The following is a 27,750-nucleotide window of genomic DNA, read 5'->3' on the forward strand; positions in this document are numbered from 1 at the left end:
GAGTGGGACTAATTAGATAGCTCTTTAAAGAGCCAGCACAGAAACAATGGGCTGAATGGCCTCCTTCTGTGCTGTATAATTCTATGAAAAAGGGGTAAATGCTCTTTGACTGCTTTACAGGTTATTTACCTGACGGAGTAGCAAATGACCATTTAGATGGAGTCTACGCATTGTATAAAGATTATTACGGACTTGGAAGACTGCATTCATAGAGTCAGCGACTCTGCACATTCAGCTTTCTCCTGGGATTCCAAATCTTCTTTTGCTGTACTTCCTGCAGCAACTTCTCCAACAACTCATTATTTAAAGAGAAAGGGGGCGAAATTGCCATGTGCCCCGATTAGAGACGGTAACTTTCTGGGGTGGGGACATTTAGCACTCGCCGCAGAAGTCCAGCCCCCCCGCAGAATTGCCCTTACCACCACTGAAAGGTAGCGGAGCGCAATCTCTCGGGCTCCATTTTCTTTGGGGGCAGTAACCGGGACGCTACTAGGGAGGGGAGTCGAGTGCTACGCTGATGCTCCGGGTAGTGCTGATGTGCTCCTCCCCTTCGATTAAAGGGGAGGGCCTCTGTGCACTCTGTACGCCCTCTGCTGGACTCCACTGGGCTACCAGGGCATCGTGCGACCAGGTCAGACAGAGTGCTGGGCTACATGTGCTAACTTTGTTGCTTCCTTCAGCCTCCAACAGAACAATGACAGGCAAATGCCCTTTAATATCAAGCAGCAGCCACTTATGAGCTGCTGGCTTGTCCAATTTTGTGACTTGCAACCAACCAGCTTTCAGGCCAGAATCCCTGTGTCAGGTTTTTCATACACAGAGAGCTTATTATTAAAATGAAAGAGAGGGATTTGTCTCACAAAATATGGTAGGCCGGTCCTCCCAACTGCTAGCTCGGGTGCACCTGCACCACACCAAGTCCAACCTGATTTTGCTGGTCTGGCAAAATCAAGGTTTACATCTGACCCATGCTACATCAGATGTGGAAGCATTTGATGCTCAAGCTGGGTATAAAAAAAATTAAAATATTCCATTCTGCAGCATGGATCCCCTCAGTTTAATTAAGACAAATTCACCAAAATTATATATTTAAAAAAAAAAGCTATTCTGTACAAAATAAACACTATTACTTGCAGCAGCAGTTTAGGGCTCACACAGCATAATGGCAAGTATTTGTCACATCACCTATTTGTAAATTGTGACTGCCTCAGATGTTAGATGTGCCTCAGTTGAATGAAAATTAACAAATAATTTCATCAATAATGAAATTAGAGGCTGACATACCATCACTAATTATATATTTAGTTCTCATTGTAGAAATGTTTTGCTCAATTGTACAGAGCTGTGACTTGCATAACAAGTACTGATACATTTAAAACATTTAAAATTCAGAGGAAATTGAGCAGTGAATCTTCTTTTTCTACTGATTAGTTATTCTAAGAGACTCAACACCATCCAGGACAAAGCAGCCGCTTGATCGACACCCCATCCACCACCTTAACCATTCATCCCTCCATCACCAGCACACCGTGGCTGCAGTGTGTACCATCTACAAGATGCGCTGCAGCAACTCGCCAAGGCTTCTTCGACAGCACCTCCTAAACCTGTGACCTCTACCACCTAGAAGGACAAGGGCAGCAGTGATATGGGAAAACCATCACCTCCAAGTTTCCCTCCAAGTCACACACCATTCTGACTTGAAAATACATTACCCTTCCTTCATTGTCACTGGGGCAAAATCCTGAAACTCCCTACTGAACAGTACTCTGGGAGTACCTTCACCACACGGACTGTAGCAGTTCAAGAAGGCAACTTACCACCACCTTCACAAGGACAATTAGATGGGCAATAAATGCTGGCCTTGCCAGCAATGCCCACATAGAAAAAACAACAACCATCTACTTGCACCTATGTAAACCTGCCTGCTTCCTCAGCCTATCTGCTGCTAAAACCATCAAATCATTTTCAATCTGGACTTAACTATTACATTGCTTTCCTGGCTGACCTACCATCTTCCACCCTCTGTAAACTTCAGCTCTTCCAAAACTCTGCTGCCCATACCCTATCCCACACCGAATCTGTCAGCCTATCACCCCTGTTCGCACTGATCTACATTGGCTCCCTGTCCCAATGCCTCATATGTAAAATTCTCATCCTTGTGATTTAAAGCTTCTGTGGCCTTGCCCTTCCTTATCTCTATAACCTCCTCCCAAGTCACATACTCTCTGTTCCTCTGCCTCTTGCTTCCATACTATTATTGGCCTTGCTTTCAGCCATTTAAGGCCATCTCTCTGGAATTACCTCCCCAAACCCCTGCTACTCTTTACCCTCCTCTTCTCCTTCAGGGCCCTAGGCCTATGGTCACCCTTCCTAATATCTCTCTCTTTGGCCTAGCATCCATTTTTTCCTTACGCCTTTGTTAACAGTGCTATATTTATCCAAGTTGCTGAGTAAATGTTGTTGTTGAATAACATACTTTGATGACAGTTCAGAAACAAAAACTGCAGAAAAGTGGTAGTTTATTTTATTCCACCCTACCTCTTAAACTACTATCATAATTGAAATGGGAGAGTAAAAGGAAACAGTGAGTCCGTATTGGGTGCAGGCAGCCTGTATTGGATAATGTAGACAGGCACATACTGTCATTTCAGCAGAAAATTGGTGGAAACCCTGAAAAAGAGGTGACAATGGTCATTTACGTTGTTTCTCTGGAGTTTCCACTGAATATATGGCAGAGGATCAGGAGAACCCCCGTGGAAATTTTACTCCACTGTTTCCAGTGGTTGAAGGGACATTGATCTAAGATTAAATACAAAAGATTTGGGACAGAGAGCAGGAGAAACATTTATAGACATAAAGCTGTGAGGGTGTGGAATACAGTGCTGCAGTTAGTGACACAAGCAGAGACCACATCAACATTAAAGACTAGGTTAGAGAGCTGGATGAAGGAAAGGGGGTTAAAGGGATAATGGAACAGGGCATGCACATGGGATTAGGGCTACTGCTTGTGTGAATGTTAAAAAACACATGGACTGGTTGGCAGACAAGTCTATTTTCATGTTGTTTTTCTGTACATTATCAGGTGATGAAATCAGAATAATTCAGTAGGGAAGCACCTGTGACATTGGAGGCATGCACACTAGGTGAGTTGTTGACTCATTAAGATTCAAACAAATGTCAGTGGGTTCATGGCCCATAATGCAGTTTTGGATCCTGAACTGAAGCTCCACCCTCATAATGGAATGGTTGGCCTTGTTGGTTCTTGTTCCTTAAAGAGGAGTCACTTGATATTTTCATCTTGGAAGAATGTCATTAGCTATCCTGGTTTTGCAGCAGCAATTTCTATCCCTCAGTAGCAGTACAGCTAGAAGCAGCCCATTAAGAGCTGCTGGCACCAGATAACAAAACCCTTTGTGTCATGTGCTCTAAACTGGGAATGCTGCAATATTATGCAAAGCAGCTGACCTCACAATATGGCATAATATAATTTCATAGGGCTACAGGAAAACACAGCAGTCAAAAGGCCACAGTCTCGAGACTGCATTGTGCACCTCTCTTAGGGCATTGGGCCAGCTGAGCATGTGAAAATCCTGAGCAAAAGAGCGGGCCTTGAAGCGCTCTAAGAGAGGCCTGGGGAGCAAAATAAACCTGAAAAACCCCACCAAAACATTCCCAATAAATAACTCATGCTAGCACAACATAAATCGCAAAAAGAAACAATCACATTTACCCGAGGTCGACATTACTTACCTCATTGCAGCCACTTTCACAGGCGGTCCCAGCACGTCGCTCTACGGATCGAGCTGGAGCCAAAAATCGAGCCAGTGTCGCAATCAGCACACCGGCTCGCCTCTTCCAGCCGGTAATGCACTGCGCCCCGTCGAAACCGGCCCTGAAAACCCCAGCCGGGCGCTGGAAGCTGGCTGCCCATCGGGAAGAGCTAACCGTTAATATGTCTGTATTCATCTGTAGAATAACTCCACGAGGCCTAATGCTGTGCTTGAACTGCTATGAGCTTAGTCTCTTTATTGTAACTCAGAGTGAGGCAGCATCGTTGTGACCAGCCTTTTATACAGCTCCTGCCTAGGCCTCCTACAGTTGCACCCTCTAGTACATACAGAGTATACATATATGACAATCGCTGCCATTGCCGCCCCTCCAAGGTGAAAACAGAGGCGGCGACGAGCCGAAAATCCAGCCCCAAGTGTCTTGGACTGCTTATGGAAACTGTAGTTTCTAGGGAGGGAAATTGGGTTGCTTAGCACCTCCCGTTAGAGCCTGGGGGGTTGGGGCGCTAACGGGCGCAAAGGTGTTAGCGATCGGGTGCAGCGAATGCAGCAACGTCCATGAACCTCAGTGCCGGCGCTAACTCTTACTGCCTGGGCCTCAAGCACCTCACAGTTTGTGATGTCATAAAGTGCGCAGCGCCCCTGCTGTATCGCCGGGCTTGAATAACGACAGGAATAGAAAGCATTGTCAACTCGGCTGGTCGCTTGGGGAGCGCTAATTAAAGGGAATGGTTTTCAGGTAGGCCAACCTATATTACTTGCACCAGTCTGGTGCCTGCTCAAAGTTTCTGCTATTTCATTGCTGCAAGATGTCCAAGCCCTCCACTTTGTGTTTGGGGCTGTAATGGCAGTCACGCATGTCGCCTTGTTTCGCAGAACTGCTGCCAAGTAGGTTGTGTACCATCATTGGCCCTTCTCTTTAAGCAAGGGAAGCAGCCTCTGATGCTGTTAGCAATGTGCTGCAAATGGTTCAGCGCTCTGCCGCTACCGCCCCGCTCTTGGACTTTAGCGCCCTAAGAGAAGAGTTAGTACATGATTTAATGCTCCACTTCCCTCTTGGAGCGCTAAAGCTGAATTTTCCGGCAGGAGAGAATCATTAGCGGCTGGCGCTACTTTTTCTACTTTTCAAAAGTTAATGCCCAAGTCGGGGCACTATGGAATTTCTCGCCCGTGGGGCCGAAATTCAGCGTCCCTGAAGGGACGGCTTCCGCAGGGTTTGGGCGGCCGATCGAAAAAAATTTATCGGCCATCACGGTCGGGTGTTTTTCCCTCCCCAAGCTGTATTCAGTTCGGGGGGTGTTTGAGCGGTGCGCACTTCCACCGGAATCGACGGGGTGAAGCCGCGCTGAAGGAATTAGTGGCGCGGTGAGCTCATCAGCGGCCGAGCCATTGAAAAACGGCCATGCCCACGATATTCAGATACAAAATCCGAGGACTTTTTCAGGCAGTGCCCCCGTGAGGTTTTCCAGTCGGTGCACGAATGCAACACAGCTGGAGTTTTGCCGCAATCGGGTCTGTTTGTTAGGTAAATCGTTTTTGGTATTGTTTTGGCTCCATTAAACCTGCTGAGTGCTGCTCAGAGGTTTTGACAGACTTTTGGAGGACGTTCAGGTCTGACTCTTTAGTGGAGGTCTGTAGGCCTCATTGTAGGCTGCAGAGACCTGCTTGGCAGGGTTCACCCTGAGGATGGGAGGAGTGTTGGGAGGGCGATACCTGGTATACCTGCTCAGAAGCAAGATGGCATGCAGGAGAAACATAGAAACATAGAAAATAGATGCAGGAGTAGGCCATTCGGCCCTTCGAGCCTGCACCGCCATTCAATAAGATCATTCACCTCAGTACCCCTTTCCTGCTTTCTCTCCATACCCCTTGTCCCCAAGCAGCCAAAATGGAGATATCAGTTTGGGGATTTCAGTCAGTCTCTAGTTAAAACAATTGAACACTGGACTGCCGACTGCATATTAACAGATAAGATAACTTGGGGCCGAAATTCAGGGTCCTATAAGGCCTGTTTCCGCCGTTTTGCAGTGGCCATGCAGCAGAATCGAGTGGCCGCTGCATTGCAGTCCAATGGCCACCCCGACCCAAATTCAGGTCGGGGATTTTTCGGCCTGTCCCCACTTCCGCCCTGCTGCTGCCGACCGCCGCATGCACGTCATCAAAGCACCTCCATTTCAATCCACCCCAAATTTAGTTGAATAAATCCACGAGCCGTTGGATGGTGCCCTGAGAGCTTTTTCTGTCAGTGTAGCGTGTCTGCTCGCTGCCTTGGAGGTACGGCGATGGCCATCTTATTTTTTTTGCCGGCAGATTTTCATATTGGCTGGACTATTGCTCCCCCCGGGTTTGGCCAGGCCGCCAACAGGCAGCCTGGCACCCCCTCTTGGGTGCCAGGCCACTGGCCCGGCCAAAACACTCCCTGCTGGCCCAGTGCCCAAAGCTAATAATCCCCGAGTCTCTCCCCTTTAACGGAGGGGAGAGAGCGTGGTGACGTCTCCACCGCTCCACCACTGAGTGACAACGGCGGAGACATGGTCCAGCCCCAATTTCCACCTCTCAGCCTAACTTACTGCCACACTTCTGCCCCGACTATGATCGACTTCCGGTCCAACGTTAAAAAAATCTTCTAAGTGCTGAAAATGGATCGGACGGTCACCTCTTCGCTCCCTACGCAAAAAATGAGGTAAAAAATCATTGGTGCGCCAGCTTTGCCAAAATCATTGGTGCTGGAGCTGTGCATGGATTCACTCTGGAGCTGAGGATGTCGTGAGTAGCACGTTTAGTGAGTTGGTCACACCGCAGGTAAAGGTTATTCAGGCAGATAGGGAATGGGTGACCATCAGGCAGAGCAGTGGAAGGAAGGTAGTGCAGGGGTCCCCTGCGGTTATCTCCCTCCAAAACAGATACACCATTTTGGGTACTGTTGGGCGAGATGACTCATCAGGGGAAGGCAGCAGCAGCCAAGTTCATGGCAATGTGGGTGGCTCTGCAGCACAGGAGGGCAGGAAAAAGAGTGGGAGAGCTATAGTGGTAGGGGATTCTATTGTAAGGGGAATAGATAGGCGTTTCTGCGGCCGCAAACGAGACTCTAGGATGGTATGTTGCCTCTTTGGTGTAAGGGTCAAGGATGTCTCGGAGCGGCTGCAGGGCATGTTGGAGGGGGAGTTGTCATGGTGCATATAGGTACCAACGATATAGGTAAAAAATGGAATGAGGTCCTACAAGCTGAATTTAGGGAGCTAGGAGTTAAATTAAAAAGTTGGACCTCAAAGGTAGTAATCTCAGGATTGCTACCAGTGCCACGTGCTAGTCAGTGTAGGAATGGCACTCTGATGAGTCTGTGGCTTAAGGAGTGGTGCAAGAGGGAGGGATTCAAATTCCTGGGACATTGGAACCGGTTCTGGGGGAGGTGGGACCAGTACAAACCAGACGGTCTGCACCTGGACAGGACCAGAACCAATGTCCTGGGGGGAGTGTTTGCTGATGCTGTTGGGGAGGGTTTAAACTAATATGGCAGGGGAATGGGAATCTATGCAGGGAGACAGATGCAAGTAAAATGGGGGCAGAAGCAAAAGGTAGAAAGGAGATAAGGAAAGATGAAGAGCAGAGAACTCAAAGGCAAAAATCAAAAAGGGCCACATTACAACATAATTCTAAAAGGACAAAGAATATTAAAAAAACAAGCCTGAAGGCTCTGTGTCTCAATGCGAGGAGCATTCGTAATAAGGTGGATGAATTAACTGCACAGATAGTTGTTAACGGATATGCTGTAATGGGAGTACGGAGACATGGCTCCAGGGTGACCAAGGCTGGGAATTCAACATCTAGGGGTATTCAATATTCAGGAAGGATAGACAGAAAGGAAAAGGAGGTTGGGTAGTGTTGTTGATTAAAGAGGAGATTACCGCAATAGTAAGGAAGGACATTAGCTTGGATGATGTGGAATCTGTATGGGCAGAAATCTCCAGTGAAAGTTGTGTACAGACCTCCAAACAGTGGTCGTGAGGTTGGGGATGGCATCAAACAGGAAATTAGGGATGCGTGCAATAAAGGTACAGCAGTTATCATGAATGATTTTAATCTACATATAGATTGGGCTAACCAAACTGGTAGCAATACGCTGAAGGATGATATCCTGGAGTGTATAAGGGATGGTTTTCTAGACCAATGTGTCGAGGAACCAACTAGAGAGCAGGCCATCCTAGACTGGGTCTTGTGTAATGAGAGAGGATTAATTGGCAATTCTGTTGTGTGAGGACCCTTGGGGAAGAGTGACCATAATATGGTAGAATTCTTCATTAAGAGTGACACAGTTAATTCAGAGACTAGGGTCCTGAACTTAAAGAAAGGTAACTTCGATGGTATGAGACGTGAATTGGCTAGGATAGACTGGCAAATGATACTAAAAGGGTTGACGGTGGATCGGCAATGGCAGACATTTAAAGATCACATTGATGAACTTCAACAATTGTACATTCCTATCTGGCATAAAAATAAAACAGAGAAGGTATCTCAACCGTGGCTAACAAGGGAAATTAAGGATAGTGTTAAATCCAAGGAAGAGGCATATAAATTGGCCAGAAAAAGCAACAAACATGAGGACTGGGAGAAATTTAGAATTCAGAAGAAGGACAACGGGTTTAATTAGGAGGGGGAAATAGTGTATGAGAATAAGCTTGCAGGGAACATAAAAACTGACTGCAAAAGCTTCTATAGGTATGTGAAGAGAAAACGATTAGTGAAGACAAATGTAGGTCCCTTGCAATCAGAATCAGGTGAATTTATAATGGGGAACAAAGAAATGGCAGACCAATTGAACAAATACTTTAGTTCTGTCTTCACGAAAGAAGACACAAATAACCTTCCGGAAATACAAGGGGACCGAGCGCCTAGCGAGAAGCAGGAACTGAAGGAAATCCTTATTAGTCAGGAAATTGTATCAGGGAAATTGATAGGTTTGAAGGCTGATAAATCCCCGGGCCTGATATTCTGCATCTCAGAGTACTGAAAGAAGTGGCCCTAGAAATAGTGGATTCATTGGTGATCATTTTCCAACATTCTATAGACTCTGGATCAGTTCCTATAAATTGGAGGGTAACTAATGTAATAGCACTTTTTTAAAAAGAAGGGAGAGAGAAAACAGGGAATTATAGACTGGTTAGCCTGACATCGGTAGAGGGGAAAATGTTGTAATCAATTATTAAAGATGTAAAGCAGCGCATTTGGAAAGCAGTGACAGGATCGGTCCAAGTCAGCATGGATTTATGAAAGGGAAATCATGCTTAACAAATCTTCTAGAATTTTTTGAGGATGTAACTAGTAGAGTGGACAAAGGAGAACCAGTGATGTGGTGTATTTGGACTTTCAAAATGCTTTTGACAAGGTCCCACACAAGAGATTAGTGTGCAAAATTAATGCACATAGTATTTCTAGGGCTGCTTCCTTAAGTACTCTAGGATGCAGACTATCAGGCCCCGGGGATTTATCGGCCTTCAATCCCATCAAGTTTCCGAACACAATTTCCCACCTAATAAGGATTTCCTTCAGTTCCTTCTTCTCACTAGACCTTCAGTCCCCTAGTATTTACGGAAGGTTATATGTGTCTTCTTTCGTGAAGACAGAACCAAAGTATTTGTTCAATTGGTCTGCCATTTCTTTGTTCCCCATTATAAATTCTGACTGCAGGGGACATATGTTTGTCTTCACTAATCTTTTTCTCTTCACATACCTATAGAAGCTTTTGCAATCAGTTTTTATGTTCCCAGCAAGCTTCCTCATACTCTTTTTTTCCCCCTCCCAGTTAGACCCTTTGTCCTCCTCTGCTGAATTCTAAATTTCTCCCAGTCCTCATGTTTGCTGCTTTTTCTGGCCAATTTATATGCCTTTTCCTTGGATTTAACACTATCCCTAATTTCCCTTGTTAGCCACAGTTGAGCCACCTTCCCCATTTTGTTTTTACTCTAGACAGGGATGGACAATTGTTGAAGTTCATCCATGTGATCTTTAAATGTTTGCCATTGACTATCCACCGTCAACCCTTTAAGTAGCATTCGCCAGTCTATTCCAGTCAATTCACGTCTCAAACCATCGAAGTTACCTTTCCTTAATTTCAGAACCCTAGTCTCTGAATTAACTGTGTCACTTTCCATCTTAATAAAGAATTCTACCATATTATGGTTACTCTTCCCCAGGGAGCCTCGCACAAAAAGATTGCTAACTAGTCCTTTCTCATTACGCATCACCCAGTCTAGGATGGCCAGCCCTCTCGTTGGTTCCTCAACATATTGGTCTAGAAAACCACGCCTAATACACTCTTGGAAATCCTCCTCCACCGTATTGCTACCAGTTTGGTTAGCCCAATCTATATGTGGATTAAAGTTGCTCATGATAACTGCTGTACCTTTATTGCACGCATCCCTAATTTCTTGTTTGCTGCTGTCCCCAATCTCCCTACTACAGTTTGGTGGTCTGGACACAACTCCGACTAGCGTTTTCTGCCCTTTGGTATTCCACAGCTCTACCCATACAGATTCCACATCATCCAAGCTAATGTCCTTCCTTACTATTGCGTTAATTTCCTCTTTAACCAGCAACGTTACCCCGTCTCCTTTTCCTTTCTGTCTATCCTTCTTGAATGTTGAATACTCCTGGATGTTGAGTTCCCAGCCTTGGTCATCCTGGAGCCATGTCTCCGTAATCCCAATTGTATCTCATTCGTTAAAAGCTGCCTGCGCAGTTAATTCGCCCACCTTATTATGAATACCCCTCGCATTGAGCCACAGAGCCTACAGGCTTATCTTTTTAACACTCTTTGTCCTTTTAGAATTATGTTGTAATGTGGCCCTTTTTGATTTTTGCCTTGATTTTCTCTGCCCTCCACTTTTACTTTTCTTCTTTCTATCTTTTGCTTCTGCCCCCATTTTACTTCCCTCTGTCTCCCTGCATAGGTTCCCATCCTCCTGGCATATTAGTTTAACCCCTCCCCAACAGCACTAGCAAACACTTCCCCTAGGACATTGGTTCCGGTCCTGCCCAGGTGCAGACTATCCAGTTTGTACTGGTCCCACCTCCCCCAGAACCGGTTCCAATGTCCCAGAAATTTGAATCCCTCCCTCTTGCACCACTCCTTAAGCCACAGACTCATCAGAGTGCCATTCCTACACTGACTCGCACGTGGCACTGGTAGCAATCCTGAGATTACTACCTTTGAGGTCGTACTTTTTAATTTAACTCCTCGCTCCCTAAATTCAGCTTGTTGGACCTCATCCCATTTTTTACCTATATCGTTGGTACCTATATGTACCATGATAGCTGGCTGTTCACCCTCCCCTTCCAGAATGTGCTGCAGCTGCTCCGAGACATCCTTGACCCTTGCACCAGGGAGGCAACATACCATCCTGGAGTCTCGTGTGCGGCCGCAGAAACACCTATCTATTCCACTTACAATCGAATCCTCTATCACTGTAGCTCTCCCACTCTTTTTCCTGCCCAGCGGTGCAGCAGAGCCACCCCTGTTGCCATGGACTTGGCTGCTGCTGCTTTCCCCTGATGAGTCATCTCCCCCAACAATACCCAGATGGTGTATCTGTTTTGGAGGTAGATGCCCGCAGGGGGCCCCTGCACTACCTTCCTTCCACTGCTCTTCCTGATGGTCACACATTCCCTATATGCCTGAGTATCCTTTACCTGCAGTGTGACTAACTCACTAAATGTACTATTCACGACAACCTCAGCATCGTGGATGCTCCAGAGTGAATCCATGTGCAGCTCCAGTGCTGCAATGCGGTCTGTCAGGAGCTGCAGCTGGATGCACTTTCCGCACATGTTGTCGCCAGGGACACTGGAAGCGTCCCTGGCTTCCCACCTAGTACAGGAGGAGCATGACTTGGGTCTGGGCTCTCCTGCCATGACTTAACCCTTAAATTACTTAATTTGGCAACAATGACAATGTTTCTTACTGCTAAGAAAAAGAAAAAAGATAAAGAAAAAGAAAACTACTCACCACTCAACCAGCCAATCACTTACCCTCTTGACTGTGACATCATCCTTCAATTACCTTTTAATTCTTTCTTACTTCTGACCCTGTTGCAGCTAGCTGCTCGCTCCACCACCGACTGCTGCCGACCTTGGACTCCCGTTGGACTTTTCTAGGCCTCTCCTCGCTCCTCCTCCGGCTGCTCGCTCCACCACCGACTGCCACTGACTCCGGACTCCCGTTGGGCTTTTATAGGCCTCTCCTCGCTCCTCCTCCGGCTGCTTGCTCCACCATCGATATATTCAAAAGAGAGTTAGATGTGGCCCTTACATCGAAACGGATCATAGGGTACGGAGAGAAAGCAGGAATGGAATACTAAAGTTGCATGATCAGCCATGATCATATTGAATGGTGGTGCAGGCTCGAAGGGCCGAACGGCCTACTCCTGCACCTACTTTCTATGTTTCTATGTTTCTGGTGTGCCTAAATTTTGGCCCCCTTAATTGCTGTCAAATCACTTTCTGTAGTGATACCAAAATAAATATCACAATAACTATCTAAAATACAATACAGACCATTCTTTTTAAATATAAAAATGAAGTATAACTTTATTTTGTGTAACTCGACAAATGAATTTCACAGGTTTGTTGATTTTTTTCGAATTCTCTACCCCAGAGGGCTGTGGATGCTCAGTCGTTGAGTATGTTCAAGACAGAAATCGATAGATTTTTGGATATTAAAGGAATCAAGGGATATGGGGATAGTGCGGGAGGTGGAAATGAGGTAGAAGATCAACAACCATAATCTTATTGAATGGCAGAGCAGGCTCAAACAGAGGAAAGGCCGACTCCTGTTCCTATTTCTTATGTTCTTAAAATACTGCTGCAGAGGATTTAAAGGCTGACATTTTCAGCAATATACAATATTGGAAATGTAGTTTGATGTTATAATATTTTGATTAAAATTAAGCAATGCATTTCAAATTATTTATACATATAGAACCTTCTCTTCAAGGAAAATAAAAGTAACAGAAACAGAATCCAAACCCACAATGACAATCCAATGTCCTTCCTCATTTTGGAATAGGGTGATGATGGATAGTTTGGTCTCAAATTAAGTTTATTCATAACTATCAACTAACAGACCAAAATATATTTCAACTATGAATAGACCCTGATATGTTTCAACCAGCTTATCACATTTCATGCCAGCTATTTCTAATAACCCTGGAAAACGCAATCATTTTTTCTACTTGTTTTCATTTTTGCTACTTTTATTTGTCTCTACCTTTATCGCTCTGATTCTTGTATGCTCTCGTTTGTAGTATCATTGCTCCTATGCTTCTGCAATAATATAAACTGCAGCATATGTTACTTACTGTAGCTCCCCCACTAGTGTGATTAGTCTGACAGAAATAGTCCTTTGCTGCAGTGACACATAATGACAGGTGTCTCTTTCAACTGTAACGCTTGCAGACACTCCCAATATAACATGTTTTTCTTTTCACGACTAGCAGTATATCAAAGCATACGCTTTAAATGAATCATCTCCTAATATGGTGTGGACTTTCCAATTCTGTAATCACTTATGCTGTGTTTTTGCATTTCTGGGCAACTCATACTTTCTGTACAGAAATACTGGAACATCAATAGATTACTGTGTTCTAACTATTGTGGAATCACATTTTATTTTATTTTTACTAAGGTTATAAAACTGAAAACAGTGACATTTCAAAATATTAATTTTCAACAGGTGCAGAAAGCCCGGAATTGTTTCTTTGGTAGAACACTTCATGGGTCAATCTGTGTCAAATCAGTTTTGTAAAAGCAGAAGAACATTTTGAGAGAGAATTGAAGTTATTAGAGGTTACATTTTCATAACATGTCAGATTGAAGTATTCAAAAAGTTGATTCTGAGTAAACTAATCCTGTTTGAGAGTATTTGGAAAGTTCAACTATATACAGTGCGACTGGCCAGGCTTAATAACACTCTGTTCTCAATCACCCTGATAATATAAAGAGTGATTTTCATTTTTAGTTTGATGACTTTCAGATAAAATGCAAGTGTGTGTACGTGTCAGATTCCAGTAGAATTACTTTACCATTTGAAGGACTATTTTTTAATAAGTTTCCATGAGACTAATATGATTGCCATTATATGTCACACTGTTTATAAAATGATGTGCTATTACTATAATTAAAGTAATGAGTAATATTACAAAACATAAGAAAAACAAATTACAGATCCACAGAATATGGAATATAATCTATTTAAAAAAATTACGATATAAATAAATATTATTTGTGAGTAAAGTGGAAGATTGCTTCTGATGCATGCAAGAAGTTAAGTCACAACCAACTTTTGTGCAACAAATTTTTTGGCTTTGAACTTTATTCACCAATGCAGCTTTTAAAAGTTCCCAGTAGTTGTGGGAACAAAATAAAAAGATCAGAGATTTCTTACCTGTCACATCGAGGTCCTGCATAGCCAAGAGGGCATCGGTCACATATTATCGCTCCCCCAGAATCCAGGTGACAGGTTGGACTAAAACTATGTTGTTCATGTTGTGTAGACACAGACACAAAAAGATAAACCAAAAACAATTGTATTAGCTGCATAGCCGAGCGTTCTTTACTGAAATCATCACTGTGAAACAGACAAGGTCTATTTTTCCTTTCCGGCACCAAAGATAGAGCAGGGATCTCATTCCAGCTTACAGTCTCTGGAATGACTATTGGGTATTTCGGCCGACACTGAGTATAGTAAAAGGATGCCAGCATCTCAATGGCATTTCAGTCTGAAATTCCCTGTCGCCTATAACTCTGTACAATAAAAAACGGAATGTGCAGCTGCTTGCCTGTGCCCTGAAGAGGTTAGCAAAGCATTGTATCCGACTGTAATCACAAACCTGTAGCTTAATCAACTACCAAGATGCAACAATTGTTTATTTTCCTAAAATGCATTGATCATGCCTGTAAAAATGTATGAAAAAGATCTTGTGCAACTGGTATTGTAAGAGAGTGATACCAAAATAATTCAGTGTGCTTTATTTATATTGCCATTTTCCTCTGCTCTCCTATACCAATTGAGAGAAGAGAGACCCAGCCTTCTGTGCATGCTAACAGCAGGGGCAACTGACAATATAAAAGATTGTTCATCATCTTTGAATTGTTCATAGATGATCTTAAAAAAAAAGATCTGGTGATCCTGAGTATGTCACAATAGGTCTGGGAATTGACAGTGAACCAGTACCACATCTTAACATGCTCACCTTATGATACTATTTTGCATTATAATGCAAGCTCTCTGATACATTGAACCAGTGTAGTGATTTTAACAGGCTAAAAGGGGACCCAATTATTCCAATGTAGAACACAAAATCCCAAAATATTATTGATCTTAATTATTGAGTGGAAACTGTTTATCTTCAGAGCAGGTAATAAAAATGAAAGCCTAGACAAATATGAAGAATATAAGAAAAGTAAAAAAGGAAAGCTCGAGTATGAAAAAAATTAGCAAAATATCTGAAGCACAATTAATAGGCTTTGTGTAAACACATTAGGGGTAGTCAAAGTCAGCTGAAAGATGAAGGACGCAAGCTTGTAGTGGAGAGTGAAAGAATGGCAGAAATATTAAATATGTGTTTTGCCTCAGCTTTCAAAGCTGATGGATATTGGCATATTGGGAATCTAGCACCACCAGTGGTGGGTATAGACAGTGGAGGTTATTCGAAGAGAATTGGTTTGAAAAAAATTACTCAAACTTTTAGGTAGAAAAATCACAGATTCCTGTTGGTTTACATCCTGAGAGAAGCCAAAGAAAATAGCAGAGGCTTTGATTATCTACAATTGTCTTACTACAATTATACAGGGCATTGGTGAGACCACATCTGGAGTACTGTGTACAGTTCTGGAGCTAGACATTATTCTCCACCCCAAACGATGCGGATAATTCGAATTGAATGAATATTCTCCTCCCGAATCCTTGGAGCGGAGAATAGAGGGATTTTGGCCTCTTAAACTTTTTTAATTTGTTGTGGCGGTATTTGGCCGGCTGAGGGTCAGAAGTGTGTCAGGAGTGGGCGCAGCAACGTCCCTCCCCTTCAGTTAAAGGGGAGGGCTGCCATGAGCTCTGCAAATACTTTAGTGCCACCCACTGGGCCACTAGGGAGGGCTTCAGCCGGGCCAGAGGGGGTGTCGGGCTGCCTGTTGGTGGCCCAGCCGAACCCGTGGCTGCCATTGTCGGGCCGACTTTAGAGTCAGTTGGCAATTAAAATAAAATGGTGGCCACAGCAGAGCATCCTCCCCTTTAAGGACGGACGTGCCGCCCAGCCACTGGCAGCTTCCCACTGGGAAAAGCTGTCGGGGGCACCAACCGGCGGCTGCTCTGCTCCCGCAGACGAAAAAGGGTCACTCGTTTCCACCGCCCCCGGCTCGGGGGCAATTTCTGATGGGTCGGCCCATCTGCCCTCGACTGGTCGGTAGAGGGGGGCAATTTTGGCTCTGTGGTCTCCTTACCTAAGGAAAGACATACTTGCCTTGGAGGGAGTGCAGCGAAGGTTCACTATAGTGGTTCCTGGGATGAGGGGATTGCCCTATGAGCAGTGATTGAGTAGACTGGGGGCAGATTTTCCGGTCCTTTATGTTCCGTTTTTCACGGTGGCAATGGTGGCGACGAGGTCCTCTGGGCAGGTGGGCGGTCAGCCTCGAGTGCCCCGTGGGGGTTTTTGGGGCTGGTTTTGTGGCAGCGCAGAGCAGTACCACCCGGAAGAGCAGTGCCGGTGTGCAATGCCCCTGGTTGCGAAACCGGCGTGTTTTTTGACTCCCGCCCGACCCATACACCCTGCAGCACGCCCCACAGTGAATGCCTGGGAAATCGGGCGGTCCAGTCTATACCAATTGCAAAGAGATAAGTAATGCAGTCCTAAAGTGAGTGTGATTCTATTTTTGCGATGTTGTGGTGGCGTGGCCTATGTATTGGGAATGTTTTTGTAGGTTTTTTTTACAGTTTTATTTTTCTCCCCAGGCGTCCCTCGGATCGCTCCCGGCTCGGCTCTTTAGCTCAAGATTTTCCCATGCTAATGCCCAAAGAGAGGTGTACAATGCCTCCCTTAGCGTTGCGCCCCAGACCCGGGGTCCGGCTGCCCAATTTTGATGACTGAGGCGCAAACTGTTCCCAGGCGCAAACATTACTGCCCTGAAATCATCAAAGCTGAAAATCCAGCCCTAGGCCTAAATTCCCTAGAGTTTAAAAGAATGAGAGGTGATCTCATTGAAACATATAAAATTCTTAAGGGCTTGACAGGGTCAATGCTGAGAAAATGTTTCCCCTGGCTGGGGAATCTAGAACACAGGGTAAGGGATCGGCCATTTAGGACTGAGATGAGGAGAAATTTCTTCACTCAAAGGGTTGTGAATCTTTGGAATTCGCTATCCCAAAGCGTTGTAGATGCTCAGTTATTGAGTATATTCAATACATTTTTGGGAATTAAGGGAATTGGGGATACTGTGGGAAGTTGGGGTTGAGGTAGAAGATCAGCCATGATCTTGTTGAATGGTGGAGCAGGTTCAAAGGGCCAAATGGCTTGCTCCAGCTCCTATTTCTTATGTTCTTATTATAATATTTTGAAATTCTGTGGAAAACAAAATTGTGCCAGACGACTGTGACACCCCTTCTCAGGAAAGGAGATAGTCTGATATCAGTTGTTGGTAAATGACGTGGGAGTGAATTTACTCAGGGGACTCCAATTCGCCCGGTGGAACTTTGGGGGAAGAGCCGTGGGCTCCATTTTACAGGATGGAATTATTACAGACTTGGAAACATATGAATTAATCAGGCTCAATCAGCACAAATTGTGAAGAGCAGGTCATGCTTGGCCAACCCATTAAAATTTGTTAATAAAATATCAGAGAGGAAAGATAATGGAATTGCAGTGGATGTGGATTATATGAACTTTCAAAAAAAGTATTTGATAAGGAACCGCAAAGTTAATGGTGCATGGAATTAAAGGGTATGTGGCCACATGGACAGAGAAATGGTTGGAAGGAAGAAAGAAGAGGAAGGGGTAAAGGAAAGTTTCTCATACTGGAAAGGCATGGTGAGTAGATCTACAGCTGTTAATGATGCAGCCGCCATAGCAGCTCTCCTATGGTTTTGTTTCTGGGGAGTCAGTGGATATACGGGGGTAGATTTATTAACTTGCCACCTGGATATAAAACTGGTGTTGCAGCTCTGCCTCCCATTATAGAAGCTGCCCGATTTTCATTTCTGTTGAATTCATGCCCAGGCAGCAAGCTGAAAATTTACCCCATTGTTTTATAATAATAGTGCTATTTATGCCATATAATGGTTAACAATAAGGGCCACTGATTTACAATCAAATCACATCTTTATTAAATTATATTCTGGGAATTTTGCTGGTGCTTTGGGGATCAAATTCGATGACTATGTCCATTATTCTGTGAAAACTATGAACGAGTATCCACTGAAATGCTCTGTGATGTATGCTCCTTTAGGTTATTGTTAAATAAAACTTACCGCTTTACTTTTTTCTATAAAAAAAATATTAAATAGATGTTGGAACCCGGAGCCATGAGTCATTGTTCAATATTGAATAACAATTTTATTTTATTTTTTTAATCAAGTAAAGGCCATGTACTTTCTTAATAAATAAGTGATTCACTGTCAATGTGGTTGTCAGATTGAGAATATGAATGGAATTAAGGTGGGGATAACGAACAGTGATTCATGCTGCAGCAAAGAATGCATTCAAACATCCTCTGTGAATTCTAATCACCACGAAAAAGTGATTTATACTAAATACCAATAAAATGTAGTTACAATGGGCTCAATTTTGCCCAAAGCCCTTTTCTGGCATATTGCCAGAGTTACACCCATTTTTCTAAGCCAGAAATGCGTCAGAAATATTTTGCCAAAGTTTCCCGATGTATAATTCAAATTTGGCGCCGCGCAGCGTGTCCAGTCACCTCGGGGGGTGGAGCCTGCTGTCTGCGCCAAAAAAACAATGCCGCAACTTCTGTACATACACAACAAAAAAAGTGGCGTTTTTGCCGTTATTTCAATGGACGCATATGCGCAGTACAGCTCTGGGTTGGCAATCGGCATTTTTAAAGAGCCAGTTGTGTGTGTAAGAAGGAGTGCTGTGTGAGAGCATTGGAAAAATTGGATCTGCAGCAACACAAGATGCAACGCGGTGCAAGGACCAAGAATTTCTTACAGGATGAAGTGGAGGCACTAGTTACTGTGATTGAGACCAGATGGCAGGAGCTGGACACCAGCAGAGGTCACATAAAAGTTCCACCAAAAGAAATGAAGAAACGCTGGAACCAAGTTGCAGAAGGTTACTGCGCGATGGCAATCACCATGAGATTTGAAGGCCAATGTAAAAAGAAGTGGCAAGATTTTGGCCAATTAAGTAATATTTTCATTTATTCAAAGCAATTGCAAATGTAAATGTGACTAGCTGTATATGCAGCCAAACCCAGCAGAAAGACACCCTCTCTACGAATTTGCATTTTTATCTTTGCAGAGGAAGGTGACACATAACAAAAGGGAAAGAACTTGAACAGGCAAATCTGCAGCCACTGACACCCTTGGAAGAGAGGGTTGCTGCTTTGATGGGTCCTGCCTGGAGAAAAGCAACCACCACTGCACAAGCTGGGCCCACACTCGAGGGAGAGGGTAAGTTCTACAAATTTCAGAGTTTGGCATTGCTAAATGTTAAGTCCTGTGCGGGCTAGCCATGCTTCGGTTCCTGGGGATGTCTCCATCGGCTACACTTCGGTTGATGCAATGTGCTGTCATTCATCACGGTCCTTCAAATCAGCCTGCTGCCTGCACTGTGTGAGCCTACTCATGCCACACACCCTGCCCCCTGCTCTGCTGCTAACCATTTGTCTGTCCTGTTATATTTTGCAGAACTTGAGGCCGACCCTGACAATGCAGAAGATGATTCAGACGAGGACGAGCCTGAAGAGGAGAACTTCTTCCATTCCCAGCCTCCAGACCAAGAGCATGGGGGTGAGGGGGAGGGGGAGAGGATAGAGATGGTTGAAGCTCCCACTGTTTTACTGTCTTTGGAGGAGGTTCAGGTGCCAGCCCCTTCCGTGACTAGTGGTATGGTGGGAGATTCCATGGTTTCCTACCGTCCGAGGCTGCGGATCCCAGTGATGTGGTGCAGCGAGGCACACCCAGTGCCGAACCTTCCGAGGCTACCGGTCCCAGTGGTGGAGTGCAGCGAGGCACACTCAGGGCCCCACCGTCCGAGGTTGCGGGTCCCAGTGGTGGAGTGCAGCGAGGCACACCCAGGGTGATGATGGGAAGGAGAGCTCTACAGCACTCTCATGAGGTGCAGGACCTAACAGATGTGGTTTATATGGTGTATGAAATGATACAATGAACTTGGTACGGTGTAACCTGGTCAGTCTTTAATGGCTTCCAGAAGCGAAGATACAAAGGTGAAGTTCAGCTTATATATCTGGCCCAGCACGAGTGTACCTATGACCCTAGGACCTCCGATGGTAGTGCCCTCTGGTGGTGGGCAGACCTTATGTACATACATTACATCATTCCCCCCCAGTTCTTGGCACATGTGCATATTACAAGTGCAGACAGTCCGGAACCCTTCACTCCCTGGTTGACCATATCAGTACAATCCCAGTGCTTTCCGAATCTCTCACAACTTGGGGCTGGGCGTTGACCACAGTGGGTTCTTCTGATGGCTGGACGTGAGTTGGTTGGTCGTCTAAGCTCACGGTGTCTTCTTCCAACTGTTCCGGTTCATCAGTGTGTCTTAGCTTGATTTGATCAATGTGTTTCCTACGCATCTGCCCATTCTTGAGCTTTAACCACATACACTCAGTTACACTCCTTACCTGTAACATTGCCTGGGAGACACTTGGGCCCTTGACCATGGTTAAGTACATACACTGGGTCATTTACAGATATGTCATGTGACACTGCAGTGCGCTCGTGATACCACTGCTGGCGTTGACGTCGGGTTTTGACATGATCGTTAAGGTCAGGATGGACTAGAGAGAGCCTGGTTTTGAGGCCTCTCTTCATCAATAGTTCCGCAGGCGGGACCCCGGCAAGCGTGTGTGGCCTTGTCCTGTAACTGAGCAGTATGCATGACAAGCGTGTCTGCAAGGATCCATGAGTTACGCGTTTCAGGCTCTGCTTGATGGTTTGAACTGCCGCTCCACTTGACCAGTGGATGCGGGTTTGAACGGGGCTGACCTCACGTGTGTTATGCCATTGCGTTTCATGAACTCTTGAAATTTCAGGCTCGTGAAACACAGTCCGTTGTCGCTGACAACGATGTCTGGCAGACCATGTGTGGCAAACATGGCTCTCAGGTTCTCAATGGTGGCAATGGAAGTGCTGGATGACATGATCACACAGTCGATCCATTTGAAGTATGAATTCACCACCACAAAAAACATTTTACCGAGGAAGGAGCCCACAAAGTCGATGTGGATTCTAGACCATGGTTTGGATGGCCATGACCCAGACTGAGCGGAGTTTTCTTTGGGATATTGTTTAACTGCATGCAAGTGCTGCACTGATGCACGCATGACTCTAAGTCCAAGTCAATGCCAGGCCACCAAACATGAGACCAGGCGATGGCCTTCATCATAACAATACCAGGATGCATATTATGTAACTCCCGTACAAATCTCGCCCTGCCTTTCTTGGACATTACAACATGATTACCCCACAGTAAACAGTCGGACTGGATGGAAAGCTCATCTTTGCGATGGCTGTACAGTTTGGTTTCATCACCCATTTCCTTGGGGATGGTCGACCAGTCCCCATTAAGAACAGAACATTTTACAACCGAGAGGGTCAGATCTTGGCTGGTCCATGTCTTAACTTGTTGAGCAGTGACAGGCGACCCTTCACTCTCAACGGCATCCATGACCATGAGTAGGTCTGCGGGCACTGGCGTTTCCACTTCCAGTGTGGGCAACGGTAACCGGCTCAATGCATCAGCGCAGTTGTCGGTGCCTGGTCTATGGCGGATGACATAATCATAGGCAGATAATGTCAGCGCCCACCTCTGGATGCAGGACGACACGTTGGTATTGATATCTTTGTGTTCCGAGGACAACGATATAAGCGGCTTGTGATCGGTTTCCAGCTTGAAGCGAAGCCCAAACAGGTACTGGTGCATTTTTTTTACCCCATAAACACGTGCTAAAGCCTCTTTCTTTACCATGCCATAGGCTCTTTCCGCCTTGGACAGGCGGAAAGTTTGCCTGACTCATTGGCTTGCTGGAGTATGTAGCCGACCCCATAGGACGACACATCACAGGTCAAAACTAGATGCTTGCATGGGTCATACAGTACCAGTAGCTTGTGGGAACACAACAAAGGCTCCGTCTTGAAGTTCACCCCACACCCAGTCAGCTCCTTTCCTGAGCAGCTTGTACAAAGGCTCTAATACTGTGCTCAATTTGGGTAAGAAGTTAGTGAAGTAGTTGAGAAGACCCAGGAACGAACGCAGCTCCATCACATTCCGGGGCTTGGGCGCGTTTTTGATGGCCTCTGTTTTCGCGTCTGTAAGCCTGATTCCGTCTGCAGCAATCTTTCGTCCAAGGAATTTGACCTCAGGTGCCATGAAAACGCACTTCGAACGTTTCAGCCTGAGTCACACTTTGTCCAGACGACGCAGAACCTCTTCCAGATTGTGCAGGTGCTCGGTGGTGTCACGACCTGTGACTAGGATGTCGTCTTCGAATACCATGGTTCTGGTGATGGATTTCAATAGGCTCTCCATGTTTCCCTGAAATATGGCTGCCGCCGAACGAATGCCAAAAGGGCACCTGTTGTAAATAAACAGTCCTTTGTGCGAGTTGATGCATGTAAGTTTCTTTGATGATTCAACCAGTTCCTGTGTCATGTAGGCCGACGTTAGATCTAATTTGGTGAATGATTTTCCCCTGGCTAGCATTGCAAACAAGTCATCAGCTTTCGGTAGCGGGTATTGATCTTGTTTCGAAACTCGGTTGATCGTGATCTTGTAGTCTCCACAAATCATGACCGTGCCGTCGCTCTTTACCACTGGAACTTTGGGGCTGGCCCATTCATTAAATGCGACCGGTGAGTTGACCCCCTCGCATTGCGGCCTGACCAATGTGAGCTCGACTTTTCTCTCATCATGTGTGGGACTGCCCTGGCTTTGTGACGGATGGGCCTTGCGTCTGGGCCTAGGTGAATTTGCACCTTGGCTCCCCTGAAGCCGCCAATTCCCGGTTCAGTGAGGGAAATTTGCTCAGTACTTGAGCACACAAATCATCATCCACTGATGACAAAGCTTTGATATCATACCATTTCCATTTTATTTTCTCGAGCCAACTCCTGCCGAATAATGATGGGCCGTTGCCCGGGATTATCCATAACGGTAGATCATGAACCGCTCCCTCGTATGACACTCTTACTGCTGCACTACCGATCACTGGTATGAGCTCTTTGGTGTAGGTATGCAACTTCGCATTTATCGGACTCAGCTTGGGTCTCTCTGCCTTGGTCTCCCACAGCTTTTCGAAAGTCCTCTGGCTCATTTCAATTGAATCGCTCCCGTGCCTAATTCCATGGATACCGGCACTCCGTTTAATTTTACGTCCATCATTATCGGTTGGCTCTTTGTTAGGAACGCATGTACACTGTACACTTCCATCTCGGAGCTCTCAAGTGCCTCGGGCTGCATCGCCAGATCTACGCTGAATTGATCATCATCCACGTGGTGTGTCGCAGCTCGTTTGCTCTACTGTGGACACGTCCACTGAAGATGCCCAGTCTTCGCACACCCTCTGCATACATACTGCCTGAAGTGGCACTGATGGGGTCAGTGATTGCCCCCGCAACGCCAACATATTGAGCTCGGATTTGTGCCCGATGGCGGGCTTTGAGCGGCTCCCGTTCTCGCATACACAGTCGAGTAGGCCCTTGATGGCGAACTTTGAGCGGATCCCGGCCTTGCAGACGCAGTCGAGTAGGCCCTGCCATGTGCAGCTCTGCCAGCCGTCGATACAATTTTGTACACAGTACTTGCCGTGGAGTTCCTGTTTTGTCGCAATATCTACTTCGTGCTTTTCTGCGTGGACATGCATGCCTGGGTGATGGTGATGACCTTGCTGAGGTCCGGCGTCCCCGCAGCCAGCAGCTTACTTAAGATCACCTCGTGGTTGAACCCAATCACGAAAAATTCATGCAGCATGTCTTCCAACGCAGGCCCAAATTTACAAGGCCCTGCAAGATGTCTCAGGTCGGCAACAAATGCTGCTACGTCCTGGCTTTCAGGACGAACATGCGTATAGAAGCACTATCTGGACATGAGGATTCCTTCCGTAGATTCCTTCTCGAACTAGAGCACACAGCTCTTTGTAATCCTTTTCTGTAGGAAGAGTGGGTGAGAGCAGATTCTTGATGAGTGCATAGGTCGTGAGGCCACAGACGGTGAGAAGAACTGCCCTGCGCTTCTCTGTATCCTTTTCTTTGTTTAGGTCGTTTGCCACAAAATACTGGTCAAGACGATCCGTGAAATCTCCCCAATCCTCTCCCTCATTGAATCTCTCGAGGATTCCAACAGTACTCAATCGTGCTGTGCTTGCCATACTTTTGCGTGGGTTCATATTTGCCTCCTCGCCAGTTATGGTGTATGAAATGAAACAATGAACTCTTACTGTGAGCCAGTGACTAGGTGTAATCTGGTCAATCTTTAATGGCTTCCAGAAGTGAAGATACAAAGGTGAAGTTCAAGTTATATACCGGGCCCAGCACGAGTGTACCTATGACCCTAGGACCTCCGATGGCAGTGCCCTCTGGTGGTGGGCAGACCTTATGTACATACATGACAGTTCAGATGATAGCAATGCGTGTGGAGACCATTGACCTGACACAATCACTCCTGGACACCATCAAGTGGGGTGGGTGATGAGGTAGCGGGACTGTCGGGAAAAGTAACAGCAATCTCACGAGAAATGCGAAAGATGTCCACAACCATGGGTGAGGGAATATTTCAGTCAGCTGAAACTATGTCAGTGACCATGAGAGAGGGAATGTCACAATTGCTGATGCGCTGTCAGTGAACATCATGGAGGGAATGTCAGAGATGGTGCAAACATTATCAGTGAACATGAGGGAGGGAATGTCACAGGTAGTGAAAACACTATCAATGAACATGAGGGAGGGAATGTCACAAATAGTGCAAACAATATCAGTGAACATGAGGGAGGGAATGTTGGAGTTAGCTGCTGTAATAAGGAAACACACCCAGATCCCGTGCCCATTGACAGAATCAACTGCCATTTCCACTCCAATCCCCACAAAACAGACTCTGAAAAGCCCCAAGCCGGGTCCTCCATATTGCCGCCTGGACCCTCCACATTACTACCTGCTGCCCCCTCACCCCCCCCATCCCCTACCTCTCCTCACCTCCTCAACAGGTGCGCACTACCCGAGATCTTAGAAAGAATAAGCTTGGTGCCAACCCCAAAAATACTGTGCCACCGCCTGCAGGTAGGGGTGGTGGAGTCATAGAAACATAGAAACATAGAAAATAAGTGCAGGAGTAGGCCATTCGGTCCTTTGAGCCTGCACCACCATTCAATATGATCATGGCTGATCATGCAAGTTTAGTACCCCATTACTGCTTTCTCTCCATACCCTATGATCCCTTTAGACGTAAGGGCCACATCTAACCCCCTTTTGAATATATCTAATGAATTGGCTGTTGTGTATCTGTAAAGTATGCACTCCCATGTTCCGCCACCAGGGACAGCATCCCCTGTAGTCCCAAGGGATCCCAGCACCCCTTGGGAGCAGTGTATATAAGCCAGCCCCTAAGGCCTGTTCCTCACTCTGGAGTGTCTTAATAAAGACTGAGGTCACTGTTACTTTAACCTCCCTGTGTGCAGTCTCATCTGTGTTAGGAACACAATAAATGGCGACGAGAATACGAATCCAACGCAAAGATGCAGCAAACTGTGGGCATCCTGGAGAAGTTCTCGGAGGGTGAGGACTGGGAAGCCTATGTCGAACGGCTAGACCAGTACTTTGTAGCCAACGAGCTGGACGGAGAAGGAAGCGCTGCAAAAAGGAGCGCGGTCCTCCTCACAGTCTGTGGGGCACGGACCTACAACCTCATGAAGAATCTTCTGGCTCCGGTGAAACCCACAGATAAGTCGTATGAGGAGCTGTGTACACTGGTTCGGGAGCATCTTAACCGGAGGGAGAGCGTGCTGATGGCAAGGTGCCAGCGATCTGAAGATCAGGAAGTGGCGAGCTACGTTGCCGAGCTAAGGCGACTTGCAGGGCAATGTGAGTTTGATGGCTACCTGAAGCAAATGCTCAGAGACTTTTTTGTACTGGGCATTGGCCACGAGACCACCCTACGAAAACTTTTGAATGTAGAGACACCGACCCTCAGTAAGGCCATTGCGATAGCACAGGCGTTTATGTCTACCAGTGATAACACCAAACAAATCTCTCAGTGCACAAGTGCTAGCAATGTTCATAAATTAGCTGGAGCTGTGTTTGCGAGCAGAAATGTATAGGGCAGAAACCACGAGTCTGCAACTGCCAGCAGGCCTCAGGTGACCCAGATGACTCAGAGTCCCCAACAAAGGATGAATGCAAGGCAGTTTTCACCTTGTTGTTGTTATGGAGGCTTCCATTCAGCCTATTCATGCCGCTTCAAAGGATATGTTTGCAAGAGCTGTGGAACAATGGGGCACCTCCAACCTCCAGCTGCAAACTCTGCAAAACCTGCTAATCACCACGTGGCAGAGGAAGATCGGTCCATGGTGGATCAAAGCAATTTCGAGCCTCAGAGAGAGGAGGCAGATGCTGAAGTACACGGGGTGCACACATTTTCGACGAAATGTCCACTGATAATGCTAAATGCAAAATTTTGAATGGCTTACCCGTAGCCATGGAACTGGACACTGGCGCAAGCCAATCCATCATGAGTAAAAAGATGTTTGAGAAACTGTGGTGCAAGAAGGCACTCAGACCAGCCCTGAGCCCCATCCACACGAAACTGAGAACATACACCAAAGAGCTTATCACTGTCCTGGGCAGTGCCATGGTCAAGGTCACCCACGAGGGCACGGTGCAGGAACTGCCACTCGAGATTGTCCCAGGCGATGGCCCTACACTGCTTGGAAGGAGCTGGCTGGGCAAAATCCGCTGGAACTGGGATGACATCCGAGCGCTATCACATGTCGATGAGGCCTCATGTATCCAGGTTCTGAACAAATTTCCTTCCCTTTTTGAGCCAGGCATTGGAAACTTTTCTGGGGTGAAGGTGCGGATCCACTTGGTCCCAGAGGCATGACCCATTTACCACAGAGCGCGAGCGGCACCTCACATGATGAGGGAGAGAGTGGAAATTGAGCTGGACAGGCTACAACGCGAGGGCATCATCTCCCCAGTGGAATTTAGTGAGTGGGCCAGCCCGATTGTTCCAGTACTCAAAAGTGATGGCACGGTCAGGATTTGCGGCGATTATAAAGTAACTATTAATCGTTTCTCGCTATAGAACCAATACTCTCTACCTAAGGCAGACGACCTATTTGTGACACTGGCAGGAGGCAAGATGTTCACCAAGCTCGACCTGACTTTGGCCTACATGGCGCAGGAGCTGGAGGAGTCTTCAAAGGGCCTCACCTACATCAACACGCACAAGGGATTGTTCATCTACAACAGATGCCCGTTTGGAATTCGATCAGCTGCAGCGATCTTCCAGAGAAACATGGAGAGCCTACTCAAGTCGGTACCACGCACGGTGGTTTTTCAGGATGACATATTGGTCATGGGTCGGGACACTGCCGAGCACCTGCAAAACCTGGAGGAGGTCCTCCAGCGACTGGATCGCGTAGGGCTGCGGCTGAATCGGTCGAAATGCATCTTCATGGCAACAGAAGTGGAGTTTTTGGAGAGAAGGATCACGGTGGACGGCAT

General features: G+C 46.1%; 1 protein-coding gene across 2 annotated transcripts in view; it reads right to left on the minus strand.

Moving 5' to 3' along the window:
* lama2 (laminin, alpha 2) overlaps positions 1–27,750 on the minus strand; it is a 693,080-nt gene that overhangs the window by 247,530 nt on the left and 417,800 nt on the right. For both annotated transcript variants that reach the window (XM_070885262.1, XM_070885261.1), the window contains exon 18: positions 14,227–14,313. In XM_070885262.1, coding sequence (XP_070741363.1) covers positions 14,227–14,313 — 87 coding nt within the window. The remainder of the gene's footprint in view (positions 1–14,226; positions 14,314–27,750) is intronic.

The sequence above is a fragment of the Pristiophorus japonicus genome, chromosome 7 (genome assembly GCF_044704955.1).
Source record: "Pristiophorus japonicus isolate sPriJap1 chromosome 7, sPriJap1.hap1, whole genome shotgun sequence".
Taxonomy (NCBI): domain Eukaryota; kingdom Metazoa; phylum Chordata; class Chondrichthyes; family Pristiophoridae; genus Pristiophorus; species Pristiophorus japonicus.